The sequence below is a fragment of the Carettochelys insculpta genome, chromosome 23 (genome assembly GCF_033958435.1).
Source record: "Carettochelys insculpta isolate YL-2023 chromosome 23, ASM3395843v1, whole genome shotgun sequence".
Classification (NCBI taxonomy): domain Eukaryota; kingdom Metazoa; phylum Chordata; order Testudines; family Carettochelyidae; genus Carettochelys; species Carettochelys insculpta.
Genome location: NC_134159.1, coordinates 11,357,099 through 11,372,967, shown reverse-complemented (window position 1 = coordinate 11,372,967; position 15,869 = coordinate 11,357,099). Strand labels below are relative to the sequence as shown.

General features: G+C 55.4%; 1 protein-coding gene across 5 annotated transcripts in view; it reads right to left on the bottom strand.

The window, feature by feature from the left end:
• Nucleotides 1-587: 587 nt before the first annotated feature.
• Nucleotides 588-15,869, bottom strand: part of FBLIM1 (filamin binding LIM protein 1) — a 37,393-nt gene continuing 22,111 nt past the window's right edge. For all 5 annotated transcript variants that reach the window (XM_074975821.1, XM_074975819.1, XM_074975816.1 and 2 more), the window contains 5 exons: nt 13,966-14,092; nt 12,001-12,167; nt 10,903-11,081; nt 9,813-9,930; nt 588-6,582 (listed from right to left, as the gene is read on the bottom strand). In XM_074975821.1, coding sequence (XP_074831922.1) covers nt 6,469-6,582; nt 9,813-9,930; nt 10,903-11,081; nt 12,001-12,167; nt 13,966-14,092 — 705 coding nt within the window. In that variant the 3' untranslated portion in view covers nt 588-6,468. The remainder of the gene's footprint in view (nt 6,583-9,812; nt 9,931-10,902; nt 11,082-12,000; nt 12,168-13,965; nt 14,093-15,869) is intronic.

Genomic DNA, 15,869 nt, shown 5'->3' with positions numbered 1-15,869 from the left:
CCTCCCCCATCCCTTCCTGTGGTCCTCCAGGTTGGGGGGGCTCCAGCTAATTGCAGGGACAAAATGCAGGGGCCTACCAAAAAAGTTTGCTCAGCCCTGGATTAAGGCACCCTGTACAGGAGTGGGATGGGGCAGGAGGGAAGCCAGGCACCCTTACTAAGCCCTTCCACTAAAGTCCCAGAGAGAGTAAGCAACTTGTCCAAGGGCATAGAGAGTGGCTGGGAGGATGGAGTAAGGCCATCAGTGCAGTTTTTTAGCCCCAGATTAGCACCCAAACCACCTGGCCAGCAAGGTGCTGGCTCGAGTCCAGCAACTTATTGACTCTTGTGCATGACAAGCCTTGGAATGAGCTCTCCTGGACCTCTTGACCTGAGCTGGGTCAGAGGACTACAGGCATTGTTCTCATTTGCTTGGGCACCCCCACCTTGCCTAGGTGTTTGGCATGGGCAGTGGGTAAACACCCACCTGAGAAAGGGAAACCCCAGCCCCACCCAAGACCCCACCCTGTCTGCAACCACACTCACCATGGAGCCCTCCCACACCAGGCTACTGCCCCCAGCCCCAGGACCCCCATAAGTCTCCTAGCCTCCCTCAGCCCCACAGGTGATGTGGCCCGCTCCTTTCAGGCTAGCTGGAGCACCTTGCAGCACCCCTGAGGCCCCAGCCTCCTCAAGCAGCCAGAGTGCATGTCAGCTGGGCATCCATGCAGCTTGCAACTGCATCAGCCTTCCCAGCTCCAGCATGGGCAATTTTGGGGCAGGCACTGCCATTGCCTTGCCTCCATCATCTGCGTGATGGAACTGTTTACCCCAATGGTCACTTTTGGGAGGCTGTGGGCTTCCCCGGCCCCCTGATCTCGGAGACAGGAGTAATAAAGCATTGTGATCCTTGTTCTGTGAATTGAGGGCAACGGAACCGTGTGCAACCTACCCTGCTGCAGGAAGGTACCTTCAACCAAGCAGCACTCGCTAGGCAGGGTAAGTGGGCTCCAAAGCCCCGGGAGCTGACGGCTCTTGGTTTCTTGGGGTCTCTGCTGTTTGATAAAAGAACGAATTCAGACTCAGCTGAGAGTCTCATTGTGTACTGCGTGGCCGAAATCACCTATCTGCTCAACTTGGTTTGGGACAGCGTCTTCGATGCAAGAAACTATCAAGTGTCCTATGGAAACTCATCACCTAATGAATTATTTTGTTAGTCTTTAAAGTGCTCCAGGACTGCTGGTTTGTTTTGTGCACCAGCAGTGAGGCTCCCTCCCACACAGCTGAAATCACTGAGTGCGCTGTTGGGGGGGGTGGCAAGAGACAGCCCTGAAAACATCCAGGTATCAAGCAGCTGCTGGAGAAGACACAGGGTAAGCTACAGGGAGCAGCAGAGCAACATGGCGATGGGCTGGCAGAGAGCGACGGCAAGCAGGTGCCCAAGCAGCAGCGTGCTCCCGTCCCCCGACCTCATCTCTGTAGATGCGCCTCAGAACGCCTCATCTGGGACAGTAACTGAGCGGTGGGCAGAAGGAGGGAGGGGCTCGTCAAAGGGACTTTTGGGTTACTGGCCGAGCAACCAGAAGGGAAAGGACGCTGCCCATCTTGTTGGGGTGGGTCTTTCACTGACGGTTTATGGTCATGAACCCTGGTTGTGGCATTTTCCCAAATTAATGCCAAGTTACTTTTATTAAAAAGTTCCTGCTGCACTCACACTCTGGGCGTCTGAGAGGGGAAGTGTTGCCTCTCAGGGGTGATGTGTAATTATGCCCGGTCACTGGGGCCTCAAGCTCGTTGGGCTGTGTTACTGAAATGGAATCCCTACATCAGTGGTGTCCAAAAGGAAGACACCTGATTGCCACCTGCCTCTGCTGCCAGGTGCCCCACCCCTCACCCACACTGCCAGGCGCCCTACCTGCCGCCACAGCTGCCAGGCACCTCACCCCACTGCCCTCCGGGACACACCACAGCCACTGCGAAGGCCGCCAGCCCCGAGAGCTGGTGTGGTGGCTCGAGCAGCAGCTCCTCAGGCACCACGTGGTGGAGGCGGCTTGGGAGCCATGCAGCTGGCTCAGGGGCTGGCTAGTGGCGTGGCTCCTCAGCCGCCACATGACTCAGGAACCGCCCCACCACCGCTGCACAGCCCGAGCCAGCCACGCAGCGCCCAAGCTCTCGAGCTGCCACTGCCGAACAAGACCCGCAACCCACATTCGCCACAATACAATTCCCCATTCATCAGCCTATTGGATACCGCAGCCCTAGATGCCGAACCCAGCACTGACAGGCTGAAGGGTTACATGGGTTTTGAGGACTCACTGTAAAAACCCACGAAGAAGTAAATAAAAACCAAACAGAGAGGAGGTTTAAATAGATTTCCCATCTTCATTAAAAGCTGCATGACCCCTCCTCAGATCTCTGCCTGTCTTGGTTGCGTATCAGAGCAGGATTGCTAAACGGGTTCTTTCTTTTTCAGTATGGCACCAGCGTGGCAACAGCTGAAGCACACAATCAAAGTGGCAGTTTAAAAATAATTTGGAGTATTTTTAATCTTTCAGCTTTATTTCACTGCTAATTAAAGAACCAATTGTGCCTCCTGTCTACAGCATCACAGTTCAAATATACCCAACCACCTTCCTACCAAAAATACACCATTTTCTAGGAAGTTACAGGGTTTGCAAGTGCAAGTAAACAAAAATGAGTCAAAAGAGCCCACGGCAGGATCCCTAGTTAGTGCCTGGTTACAGCTGTGAATGCTGGTACTTTCATCTTTATAATTAGAGGGTGGGACAGAAGGTGGAGACTTGGTTGGAAGGGATGTAGTCTTGTGCTGCCAGCTGATGCCTGCGTAGGGTAGTGTTTGTTTAGTTGGAATGCAGAAGGAAACCAGCCCTTGCCTAGGACCCAGACCCCTGCAATCAGGGGATGGGGGAAGAAGGAGCTGGTAGGGGTTTTGCTCCTGCTCTACCACAGTTACCTTTCCTTGAGCCACTTCCCCCTCGTACCTAGGTTGCATCACGCCATTGCTTTCCTCTTTGCATACTGCTCCACTCCTTCCCCCTGCTGCAGGGGGTGGGGGTGGGGGTGAACCATTTATAGAGAGACCAGAAGCCTTAACTGGTACCAGCTGCTTGATTAGGTTTTGTTGCTGGCTGCCTCCTAATGAGTCCCAGCTGCTTATCCAGCTTGCAGGGCTGCACCCTCTGTGAGCCTAGGAGGGGAACAAAAACGCATTTATCCAACACCCAAAATGTTTGCTGTGGCCATGTCTCTTAATGGGTCCCCCCTCTTTTTGAGAGGGGCCTTTTATCTGTGGGTGGGCTGTGCCTGCCCACCCCCTGGTCCCAAATAGATCCAAAATGTTTGCCCTCCATCAGGCTCTTGCTGCATGCAGTCTGTCATCTACCACGTCTGTAAAAGACCTTCTTGTTACCCTTTACATTCCTTGCTGGCTGCAGTTGCAATTGTGCTTTCACCTTCCTGATGACTGCCTGGCACAAGTTTCCACCTATACACATCCTTTTTGAGTTTAAGCTCACCAAGGATTTCCCTTGTAAGCCAACCTGTTTGTCTACCATATTTGCTTCTCTTACGGCACAGCCGGATGGTTTGTTCTTGTGCCTTCACTAAGGCTTCTTTAAAATACTGCCAGTCCTTCTAAACTCCTTTCCCCTTCATATTAGCTTCCCAGGGGATCCTGCCCACCAGCTTTGAGGAAGCTGAAGTCTGCTTATCTGAAATCAAGGGTCTGTATTTTACTGATCACTTTTCTCCCTTTTGTCAGAATCCTGAAATCCACTGTCTCATGATCGCTGCAGCCCAGGTTGACACCCACTTCTACTTCCCCTACTAGTTCTTCCCAGTTTGTGAGCAGCAGGTCAAACTGCCTACGGTTGGTTCTATCAGCACTTGTACCAGGAAGTTATCCCCAGCATTCTCCAAGAACTTCCTGGATTGCCTGTGTGCTGCTATACTGGTCTCCCAACAAATGTCTGCGTGATTAAAGTCTCCCATGAGAACCAGGGCCTGTGATTTGGAAGCTTCTCTTAGTTGTCTGAAGAAATGCTCATCTGCCTCGTCTACCTGATCTTGTGGCCTATAGCAGGCACCAAACACATCCCCTCAATGACCTCTCAAGGTCCCTTCCAGTCTAGTGTTCTGATTCTCTGTTGCTTCCCCTGCTAAGCTTAACCCAGACTCTCAACTGGCTTTTCTCCCTCTATACTGGAGCTCTGAGCAATCTTGCTGCTCTCTCACATACAGCACCACTCTTCTTCCTTTTTTCCCCATCTGTCTGTCCTTCCTGAACAGTTTATACCCAAGCGCTCAGCTTACAGGGAACATTGGTCCCGAGTGCTTTTCTCTTGCGGACTTTTGCCTGGTTGAGGAGGACAGGGGAGACGGTGCCATTGAACAGAACCAGCTAATGGTGCTGCCCAGGATGCTGGATTCTCTTGGCGGTATGGCCCAGTACAGCAAGCAGAGCCTCCTGGCTGCCCCATTTAGCCTGAAGCACAAAGCCAAGCGGAGCCCATGGGAATGAGCAAGGGATCTTTAACAGGCTATACACAGCACTGCTAAGGCTCTTATTTAAATGTCTTCTTAGGTAGCCCCTAGTGCCACTGGTTAAAATCCAGCCCCTGAAAGGAGAAGCAAAGCTGGTGGAGCCCGTCAGCTCTCACTGAGTAGCCAATGCTCATGAGATACCACCAAAGAGCAACCCAGGTGCCTTTGGCAGCACAAGGCAGGGCACTGGAGGTAGCTTGCTAGTACAAGGCTCTCCCCAAAGATTGCACGTCTCCCCTGCCCACCCATTTCCAATGGCTCACATTTAATGGTGTGCGAGATGCAGCAACACCCACCAATGATCATCCCAGGTTTCTCTCCTCAGTAGCACCCTGAGCACTTCACACAGATCAGTCTCATTATCCCTATTTTGCAGATGGGCAAACTGAGGAACAAAGGGGCAGTCACCCAGCAAGCCAGTGACACAGTTCAGACTGGAATCCAGCGGTCCTGCTGCCCAGTCCCATGCCCACCCACTAGGCAAAACACCATCAGACTTAAGAGAACCTTTGTGGCCGAGTGGTGCTGTCCTCCTCTTTGACTACAATTTGAGAATAGATTTTTGGTTTAAATATGCAAACAAATGAGCCTCTCCCTTCTGAGCACCCCCACCCCCCAATCCTACAAGCCAGAAGGTTTATCTCAGGCCAGGGAAAGGTGAATATTAAAACACCGGCAGCCCATCAGCTACTCTCTTCTAGTTGGGACCTTGTCTCTGGCATCATTCCATGTCTGGCCTGTAGCAGATGAGTGAGAATCCAGTGTCTTGGCTTTGCCTGCTGGGAAGCTGGTGGAGCTGCATATTTGTCAGCTCCTTGAAACCACAAGGTTGAATTCTTTTCACTCCCAGCCTCCAGGCTGTGTCATGACTCACAGCCTGAGTCCATTCGCTACTGAGATGTAACTACACATCCAGCAACACCAGGTGTCAGTTCCAGAACCACGGCTCCAGCGACTGTGTGCGCCCAGAGTCAGCGGGTTCTTCCGGCATGGATCTGCAAGCGGCGGCTACAACTGGTATCTGTCACGGAGTCACTGCAGCATCTCAGGAGACATTAGGGGCCAGTTCTGCAGCCTTCACTCCCTCAAGTTAAGACCTGAAGGCTCAGGCCCCGGGTTGCACCTGGTACGGTGTCAAGTTCAGGATGCACGGTGGTGTTCATCTCCTGTCGTGCAAACCTCTTTGGCACACTGCTGGGACGTAGCTCACAGCGTGAGGACAGGACATGGGGAAGCAGAAGGTAGTACACGTATATACCTGGCCTGGCTCTGTGCGCAAAAGTCACTTGTGGACAGAAGACCTCCAAACACTCATGCACCTGTTAGCCCTGTTTTGAGGGTGCCCTGGCCTTCAGCGCACAGGTGGCGTACGTGCAGTTTTAGCGTCATGGTCCCCTGGTGTCTGCCCCTTCCTGGCTGTGCTCCCACGTTGCTGGCACAGTACTCTCCCACTGCCCCACTGTTGCGAAGTAAGATTATCCCAGGTATCAAAACTGAAAGCAGCAGGGGAGTTATTTATACAGTCAGGAAACAGAGTCCTACCTGCTTTGACACATTTGTTTAATTGCTCTCACTTGTGCAATCAGCAGCTGCTGGCTGGATGGGGCAGCTCCCTCACTTTGTGCCCTGAGCCATGCGGAGGCAGAGGAAGCAGTTGGCGGAGGCTCGGAGATAAAGCAGAGCCAGTTTGGAGGGTGGGAGAGAAAGACATTCTACTGTCCCCTCTCATGGCTGGTCACATGGCTGATTCGGAGGCATGTGTGGCAGGACTCAGAACTATTTCTATAGTCCTACCATAAGCGACTCAGTCAGGCCAGAAGGGTGGGTGACTGCAGAGAAGAATGCTGACGTGCTGCGATAGAAAGCTTGGTTCATCCCAGCCATGCAACTGCAGCCACAGTTTTCTGGGGAAGCCTGACTGGCTCTCTTAACAGCTTGATTCATTTTTCTGTTTGATGTGACAGGACTTGCAGAAGATGTGGCTGTCCAAGGGGTAGCAGCCGTTCTCCTCTGGCTCGGGGGACAGGGGAACCCCGCAGTTCTGTAAGGAAGGAAACGCAGCAATCGCAAGTAAGCCAAACCTCAGGCATTTCTAAAGCCTCAAAGCATCCCTGGAATTTCTTTCCTGTGCTGGCCACACATTACTTCTTTGTCGCTTTCATTCACTTGGGGACGCCAGGAACCAGCCCACTGCACCCACACATGTACACTCAGTGCTCCAAGCTGGCTCCCCCTCAGACAAGCTAGCTCGTCTGCTACGTCTGTCAGTTCATCTCCCCATTGCATCTTGGTCACGAGGCCTAGATTAGTCAGGCTAGCGAGGCTCTGGCTGGGCAGGAGGATCTCGAAGGCAGCCCCCGCTGCACTAAAGGAATTTAGTCAAACCCTGAGGCCAGGAGGCCGTGCTTTGTGAGGAGGCAACAGACGTCCTGGTCTTGCCGACTGGGCACCCCCCTCTCCTGGGCACTCAGCTGGGCACCTGTCACCTTCAGGGGTATGAGCTACACACCCAGATGGGCAGCGGCCAACTCCAGGGCACATTCCACCACTGACAGCCACTGAGAGGCTGCCCTACGGGCTTTGAGGGCTCCAGCCTCTGGAGGAAGGGGCCACAAGAAAGAGCACAGAGTACCTGCAGTCGGCCGCAGGACACGCTAGGCCTGATTTTGACTCACTCGTGTAATTCCATCGATTTGGTGGAGTTACTCCTGCCGAGAAGAAGCCGCAGCCACCGCAGGCCCCGGGGCAAGGTCAGACGGGAGCTCGGCTCCCATCCCCAGAAGGGGCGGTGCCGATGGCAGTGCTGCAGTGGCACTTCAGAAGGGCCCGGAGCAACTGCCTCTTTTGCCCTCCCACCCCCCCAGCCCGGACCTGTCGCAGGGCTGCTCACAGAAGCAAACGACATCAACTCCCTGGCCGGGAATCCCCCGGAAACTGACAAAGGAGACAATCAGTCCGACCTTTCCCGAGTTCCGTGACTCCCTTGCAAGAGGTAGGGGAGCGCTACTGACCTTACCGATTCCCAGGATATACACCCCCTGGCCCTGGCGCTACGTCCAGGGGCTCTGGCCCTGGTCCCAGCCATCTGTGGATCTTCACACTCAGGGAATCTGGTGCTAAGAGCATCAAGGGCTGCTGGCCAGCCCGTGTTACGGGGTCCAGCGTAAGTGTTTCTTCCTGATTCACCCCAGTCAGTGGAAGGGAGGTTTATGCGCGAGTGAAGGACAATGGGAGGAGCATGGCCTGTCTGCAGCGGGGAGGCTCCCCTACCCAGCTCTCCTTGGAACAGCAGGGACTAGACAGGGCTGCATGTTCATCAACCCCAGGAGGAGGCCTCAGCTACCCAACCAGGATGGAGATGGATTTGGAGGCTGGGGAGCTGGGCATTTCTGCCTGAGTGACACTGTGGAGGAAACAAGACACATCCTAAAATCCCCTCCATGGCTCTGCTTCTCTTTTCAGCAGCGCAGTCCACGTCCACCCAGACCAGAGCCAGGCTCTGTGCTGACAGCAGGCAGCCCTAGCTGGGTGAGTCAATCTGGGACTGAGAGACGCCCATGAGGCTAATCTCTGTCCAGGAACCTCAATTAGTCCTCTCTCTTAATTACAGCTCAGTTTGGTCTCATCCCTAACACTGCACTCTCTCCTGTTCAGCTGCAGGCAATTCAGGGCAGGGCTCTGCCTCAGGAGAGAAACTGACTTCGTCTGTGCTCCAGACAGGAAGATACTGTGAAAGTCCAGCTGTCAGTCACACAGGGAACCAGAGGCAAAGTCACAGGTAGAAACAACAGGGAAGGGGAAAAGATGCTCCCTTTAACCTCTGAGGATAGGACAGGGAGCAACGGGTTTAACCTGCAGCAAGGGAGGTTTAAGTTGGACATGAGGAAAAGCTTCCTGCCAGGGTGGTTAGACATTGCAATAAATTGCACAGGGAGGTTGCGGAATCTCCATGGCTGGAGAGATTTAAGAGCCGGTTCGACAAACACGTCTCAGGGACGGTCTAGGTGGTGCTTGGTTGTGTCATGAGTGCAGAAGACCGTGACCTCCACAAGTCCCTTCCAACCCTATGATTATTATGGGGCCAGCTGGTTGTGGCAAAGCACGCTTGTTACTGCTGCACAAACGGGTTGTGCAGCGCATGGTGACTGGTCCTGTCCAATGCGCCGGGGTTATAGAAGAACACTAAATCTATCCCTTTGACAGGGCAGAGCTGATGCAACAGCAGATTCCAACGTCTGTCCAGCCCCATTTTGAGCAGCTCACACAATGGAGCTTTCTTTGCGGAAGATTCCATCGTCTTACCAGTGTTCCTGCCAGGATATCTTCCCAGGTCAGGAAAACTGAGCTTTAAGCCCTGTCACGTGCATGGCATAGGGAACTCCTGGCATATCCAGCTTGTCACGTGGAAAAGGGGCTAAAGGAATCACAGTTCTTAAGCTGTAAAAACCACGAGAAGTCCTGTGGCACCTTGCAGACTAACAGATTTTTTGAAGCATGAGCTTTCACGGGCAAAGAGCTACTTCATCAGTTGCATGTGAAAAAAGCTGTTAGTCTATAAGGTGCCACAGGACTTCTCTTTGTTTTTGTGGATACAGACTAACACAGCTACCCCTCTGATACTTAAGCTGTAAGGAGCAAATCCTCACAAGTACTAAGCACCTCCCGTGCTAGTTTAAACAAGAGCAGTGGCAGGTGCTCAGCACCTTTCTGGGCTGAGTCCTTATTGGACAAGGACACTGGACACAACTGCAGTATGAGGGGTGGGTGCTCGTTATAGCCAGCGCGCTGCAGAACCAGGAGGGGTTCCTACAGCTCTTGGAAGCAAACGTTTTGCAGCAGAGGGGAGCAAAAATATTCTAGAGGCGTCACTGCTCTCCTGCCCGGGTTGGCCACAAGCAGTGATGAGACTGTGAGCTGCCTGCGTAACTGCCCACAGGCGAACTTGAACCTCGGACCCCTGGAGCTTAGTGCAGGAGCCTCTAGAGTTTGAGGTAAAAGCCAGCTGGTGCTCAGCTAACAGTGTAGAAGAGACTCACAGTTTCTCTTTGTAAGTGGTCTACATTTCAGCACATGGGCCAGTGACCCACACCTCGACGCGTGGGTTACACCTGCTTAGTTCTCAGATAACCCCAGGAGAGACCCTGAGTTTGTGGGATAAAACCCCGTTTCTTGGGGGCTGCCCCCCATGTGGTTCCTTGGACTTTACATCCTCCACCAGCAAGATTTCATTGAAGAAAAAAAAAAAATGGGCAGCCCGCCAGCAGGGCCTACCTCACACCGATAGCAGCTTTCGTGGAAGTTTCGCCCCATGCATTCTATCCTGTAGGCATCTTTCCCGTCCTGTGGGATGATGGGGGTCTCGCAGACGTTACAGACAGAGGCGTACTTCCTGAGGAAACAAACCGCCAACCTCTTATGCCCCAGCAGTTGCCAGCTCAATTATCTGGTAGCAATTCAAAGTACAATGTAACGCTAGATCCAGGTGCTTTAATGTTGCTGCTGTATTGCTGCATGCAGAATGGAAAGGGCAGAGCTACAAATGAGCTGGGCTGGGTTGGGCTGGGGGCCAGGTCAAGCTGTGCAGTAGATCCCTGGAGTCCCTGTCTTTGCTCTCCTTTACACTAGCTTCACGCAGTGGCATAGCTCTGTTCACCGCTACGCTGTTGCTCCTAACTTACAGCAGCACGAGTGAGAGCGTGTCCGTTTAGGAACACTGCACCTATGAGCAGTGGAGCCCCTGAACTACAGGGGATACAGAGCCAAAAAATTAAGCCCTGCACACACGATCCAAGGTGAAGGACACAGTCCAGACAGCCGTCCCTCCAGCAGAGGGCGCTACCTCCCCAGGGCAGCATCGCGGGCCGAACGCTAACGGTGACGTGAACCCAAGATTCTGCCTGGGCGTCGCTCAGGCCCACTCTGACTACATGACTCCCTGCCATACGAAGCGGAGGAGAACGGGGCGTCTTATGCCTGCTAGCTTGGCACCCAGCCCTGCTCCCATTGATTTCAGCACGAGAGCGAGCAGAGCACTGGGGATGCCCTTGTGACGGAGAAGAGCCCTGCTCGAGCCCGCAGGAGGAGCTGCGGAAGGGGAAGTCTGCAGGGTCAGCTGTTTCACCTATGCCAGATTTACCTATCTGACAGAATCGGGCCCTCTGAGCTGCAGAGGAGACCGGTTTAGGTGCAGAGGACCATAAGAACGGCCACACTGGGTCAGACAAAAGGTCCATCTAGCCCAGTATCCTGTCTGCCGGCAGTGGCCAAAGCCTGGTGCCCCAGAGGAGGTGAACCGAGGGAGGTTTGAACGTTGGCTCTCACTTTCTACCCCTCCCCGCCCGCCGTTTGGGACATATCGCACCTGTAGAAGTCATCCACGCAGTGCACCTCATTCTGATCATCCACCGCAAAGGTCTCGTCCCCGATGCTCCGGCAGCACACGGAGCAGGTGAAACACTCGGGGTGGTACCCGTTCCCCAAGGCACGGACGATGTGGTCGAGGATCACCGCCTGGCACTTGGCGCATTTCTCCAGCGTGTCCTGTGGGCGGGAGCAACACGAGAGAGGCAGGTAATGCACAGAACCTGGAAGAGGATGGGACCATTGGTCCCTCACTGAGCTCCCAGGGCAGCCCTGAGATATGCAGTGAGGGAGGCCATCCAGGCCAAAGGGCCGGGAGGAGGCAGACATCAATGCTTTGCGTGGGCCTGGCGCAGTGACAGGTGAAAACGAAGCTGGTCACGCCTCCCTGCTAGAAGCTGTCTGCTAAGCCCCAGGGCGCGAGTGTTACTGGCGCCAATGGTGAGCGGCGTCTGGCCGACGGATGGGAAACATCCCCAAGACGCACACGTCCTGCTGGCTTGTCACAGGGAGCACCCGTGGCCTTCCCGTCGCCCCTTTCAGGGGTTAACGTTCTGGCGTGGACAGGACAATCCCGATTGCCAAAAGCGGCTGGCTCAGAGCTGGGCTTGAGCATTGAGCTAAAACCTCCCCGCGCTGCTCCAGGCCAGAGCCAGTGTGCCTCAGGCTGACCTGCCGAGCCTGGGGGCACTTGGAGCAGGCGCCTCCTGTGTGACCGCTGACCTAACCAACTTGCTGGAGGCAACGTGGAGCCAGGCTCAGGCCTCCCAGCACCAGGCGTGCGCCCTGCTTCAGACCCCCTGGGGATGGCTCCTCAGGCTCATCAAGCCCTCACGACTCCTCCTGAAGATCCTGGGAGCCGAGGCTGCCCCGCGCCAGCTGGGTTCTGAGCCCTGCTCTGCACAGAGCTGTGTCTGAGCCGGTACAAGTGGGCATGACCCAGAGGGGTCTTCCCGGGGGAGGGAGCCTGGCTAGTCTTACTGAGCTCCAATGATCTCCCAACCCCTCCCACTTGCCCAGAGGCCTGGCCTTCCCTCTGTGACTCCTGACAACCGCATGGCCTTGGCCTCTGGGGACAACCAGGCCCAGGGCTGCTGACCTCGTAGCACGTGTTGCAGAGTGGCCGTCCCGCTTTCTGGTAGTAGTGCTGCCCGGCCAGCCGACTGTGGCACGTCCGGCACGTGAAGCAGTCCACGTGGTACTGTCTGTTCATGGCTTCGATGGTCGGCGTCCGGGGAGCAATGGCTTTGTGGCAGAAGGCACAGACTGGAAGGGAGGACCAAGTCACTTTTCGCTGGCTGAGGCCATGGTGGGCAATTGGTTCTGATGGGCCACTCCAAGAATGGGGGGAGGGGGAAGGGGGCGCGCTTTCCCATGAGGTGAAGGGAGGAGGGGCAGGGTCTGGGAAGGAGGTTGGGTGCAGAAGGGAGACTGGGGTCAGGGACTGGGTGCAGGAGGAGGTGTGAGGTCTGGGAGGGAGTTTGGTTGAGTTGTGACGTGGGGCAGAGGTCTGGGATGCCGGTTGTGGGAGGGGGTATGGGTGCAGGGGGCGGGGCAAAGGGTTGGGGTTATGTGGGGCAACCGGGCTAGGAGTGGGGGGCAGGGGGTTGTGGAGAGGGTGGGCCTGGACTATCAGAGGAAGGCTCTATCTGTGGGGGCTCCCCTGGGCAACTCCAGGCCAGCAGCCCTGCAGGGCCCGGCGACAGGCTCTTTGCCTGCTGCAGCCCCAGACGGCTCCGAACCGCTCCCTGCTCCATGTGGCTCTCTGCTCCAGGCGCTGAGGCAAGGGGGAGGCTTCACACATTGCCCTGCCCCCCAGCTCCAAAGGGACCTGAGAGATTTTGCAAGGGGGGTGGGAACAGGGTGCAAAGACTCCCCCTCCCTTCCCCCCAGCTTCTGGAGCACGTGGAGCAGGAAGCTGCCGAATGAATGGCTGCTCTGCACCTGAGGTGGCCTGTGAGCCGCCTCTTGCCCACCCCTGGCCCCGGGGCTCCCATGGGACAGTACATCACCAGGCGCCTGCCAGCCAGTGAGACAATACGGCTGCGTAGCCGAGCTCACGGGGAGGCTAAGCCAGGCTGCAGGGCTGGGCTGGTATTTTCTATCCACAGTTCGAGGATCCAGCATCACCAAACTCCTCCCACCCCCATTTCCCCATGCTGGGAAGTCCCCCCTACCCCTTCTCCCAGCCCCAGACTCCCAATGCCCCTCCCGCTAACAGCCCTGCTGCCCCTCCCAGCCCTGGTGCTGCTGGCACCGTGCTCGGCCCGACTGGGCACACTGCGCCTGCACACGCTCTGATTAACATCTGCATTCGAGTGGTACCCAGAGTCGGGACCCAGCTGGGCCAGGCGCTGTACAAACGCAAACCAGGGTGGGGTTCACAGCTGGGGGTGCCACGTGGGTCTGTTTGCGCCTTCCCTGCCCAACAGCTGGGCAACTCCTCTGGATAACCAAGTGTCTCTCCAGCATAGCCATGAGCTAATGAGACATTCTGTGCATCACCCTGCCTGAGAAATGCCTTTGCCAAGTGTGCCGAGCGTCTGAGATGGAAAGAGCAGTGATGGGAGCTAGCAAAAACCAACCCTTTCATTACCATGTGATCTGCCCTTGCTAACACACAGGACAATGCAGCCCCACAGGCGTCAGAATAGAGCCCTAGGGACAGTTGGAGTCTGCTGGACTGAACATGAAACACAGAGAGGGGATCTGAGCAAGCTGGCATTGACTCTGCCACTGATTCACTGAACGGGCTTGGATAAGTCACTTATCACCCTCCCACAGCTTTCTCTTCTGCAACATGAGGATGACAAACCACACAGAGCTTCGCATGTATCAGAGGTGTCGCCGTGTTATTCTATGTCTGCAAAAACAACGAGAAGTCCTGTGGCACCGGACAGACTAACAGACATTTTGGAGCATGAGTTTTCATGGGCAAAGAGCCACTTCGTTGCTTTGCAAAGCCTCTTGGGAGCTGTGGAGGTTAAATGCTCTCAAAGAGTGAGATGCTATTAACTGACTAAGAAATAAGCCACTTGCCACATCCCACTCGCCCTACAGTCACCTGTGGACATGTCTCTTTCCAGGTGCCCATTCATGTTCTGTTTCTCCGCCTGATGCTCATCTGCTTGCTCCAGACGGGTTGGCTGGATTTTATGCTGCCTCGGTTCTGCTGGGAACGTGGAGGAGGCCTGAGGAGGAGGGAAAAAGGCTTTCTGAGCTGGGCCAGGCCTCTTGCTGAGGCTCTGGTGCACTTTCAGGGCTGTGCGTTGGTGCCCAGCCAGCTGATCCAAGACTCGGCTAATGAGTGCAGCATTGCGGGCAGGTTGGGGAGGATGGGCTGTGAATCATGTCAGGTCTCAGAAGCCTGCCAGCCAGCCAGCCAGCCAGGCACTGGGCACAGCGCGCTGGGCTAGAAAATTCACTGGTTTCAATTTGAGCCTCTTCCCGGAGAGCAGCGACATTTCCATTTGGCAAGAACTCTGCAGTGCCGGACGACGGTGCTCCATACGAGCCAGGCACTGCTGTGCCGTTTGTTGCTGTAGCACACGGCTGCCCCTGGGGAGTGACACAGGGAGTAACAGCCCCTGCCCCAGTCTCAGTAGCCCGGACAGACAAAGCGAAGGAAAAAGTACCATAACCCCCATTTACCGATGGCCAGTCAGGTGGTTTCGATTTCTCAAACTGCCTGGCGCCAGACTGCACAGGACGTGCAGAGGCCAAGCCCAGCCCTCTGGAGCCCAGGCCGGCCCTAGCCACGAGACCACCCTGCCTCTTCTCTCAGAAAGGTACTGGCTCCCCGGAAACCACAGATTTGCACTGCCCCTCGAAATAACCACCACGAACCGTCGGCACCTTCTCCCCCTGGGAGTAACCCCACTGACTGGGCTGGAATCACACCAGGGAGGGAAGGGACTGGCACATTTTCTGCCTGGCTCTGTTTTATTTCTGCTGCAGTAACAATGCTGTCCACTTTGTAACAGACACGAGGGCGACGTCTACACTTGCCCACAATCAGCCTGGTCAGAGAACACTAACGAAGTGCTGCGATGAATATGCAGCACTTCATTAGGCTAATTCTCCCAGCAGCAACTGCGAAGCGTCAGACTTCGACATGCCGGCTTGCGTGTAGCTGTGGGCACTTCGAGGTGCCTCTGCTCCCAAAGGATGCTAGGCTGGGTGGGGTCTGAACAGTATTTGTGCCTTGAAGCTAGTGCGGAGGGAAGGGAAGGGCTGGATTAAGCAAGAGCAGTGCAGCTCGAAGCTGTGCAGACTTCCCACCTATGGCTGCACCGATGCCCCTCAGTCCCCACGCAGGCTCTTACTTTTCCTCCCACAGCTCTGCCCGTGCCCACAAATTCCAAGCGTGGCCAGGGAGCTACGCTGGGCCTTGATCCCTGGCTATGCTCCACCCTCCCGGCGAGGTACGTCCTTCCCACAGAGAGGGGCACACAAAGCCCTAAGAAGCACACACCCTTCTGCAGGAAAGAGACCCTGGTGATGCTCCGTTCCAATGCAATCCAGCCCCCAAAATGATCACAGCAGAAGTTCAGCTTTCTGGCACTTCTCTTTTGTGGACATGCCTGGCCTTCTCCACATAGCACCTGCCAGGTGGCACAAAACCACTAGCTGGGCTGGTGCTGGGCCTCTGGCAGCGTCCACACTTGGAGGATCCCAGGATCACTGCACCCCACCAAGCCTGCAGGTGAAGCTTAAGGGCTGGAGTCTCCATACAGCACTGGTGCTACATCAGCATAACAGGCCCTGGAGGCCTGTGGCTTTACTGCTGCAAGGCTCAGATCTTGCTCCAGACCCTGGCGAGCAGACTCAGCGCGAGGCTATGCTGAGAACTGTAACCGATTGGACAGAACAGTTGTTCAAACGCACATGATGGGAGAAAGGGAGGAATCTCCTCTAGCCTTCCCAGCGCATCAGCTCACACCCCAAAGCATCTCTAGTGTAGAGATT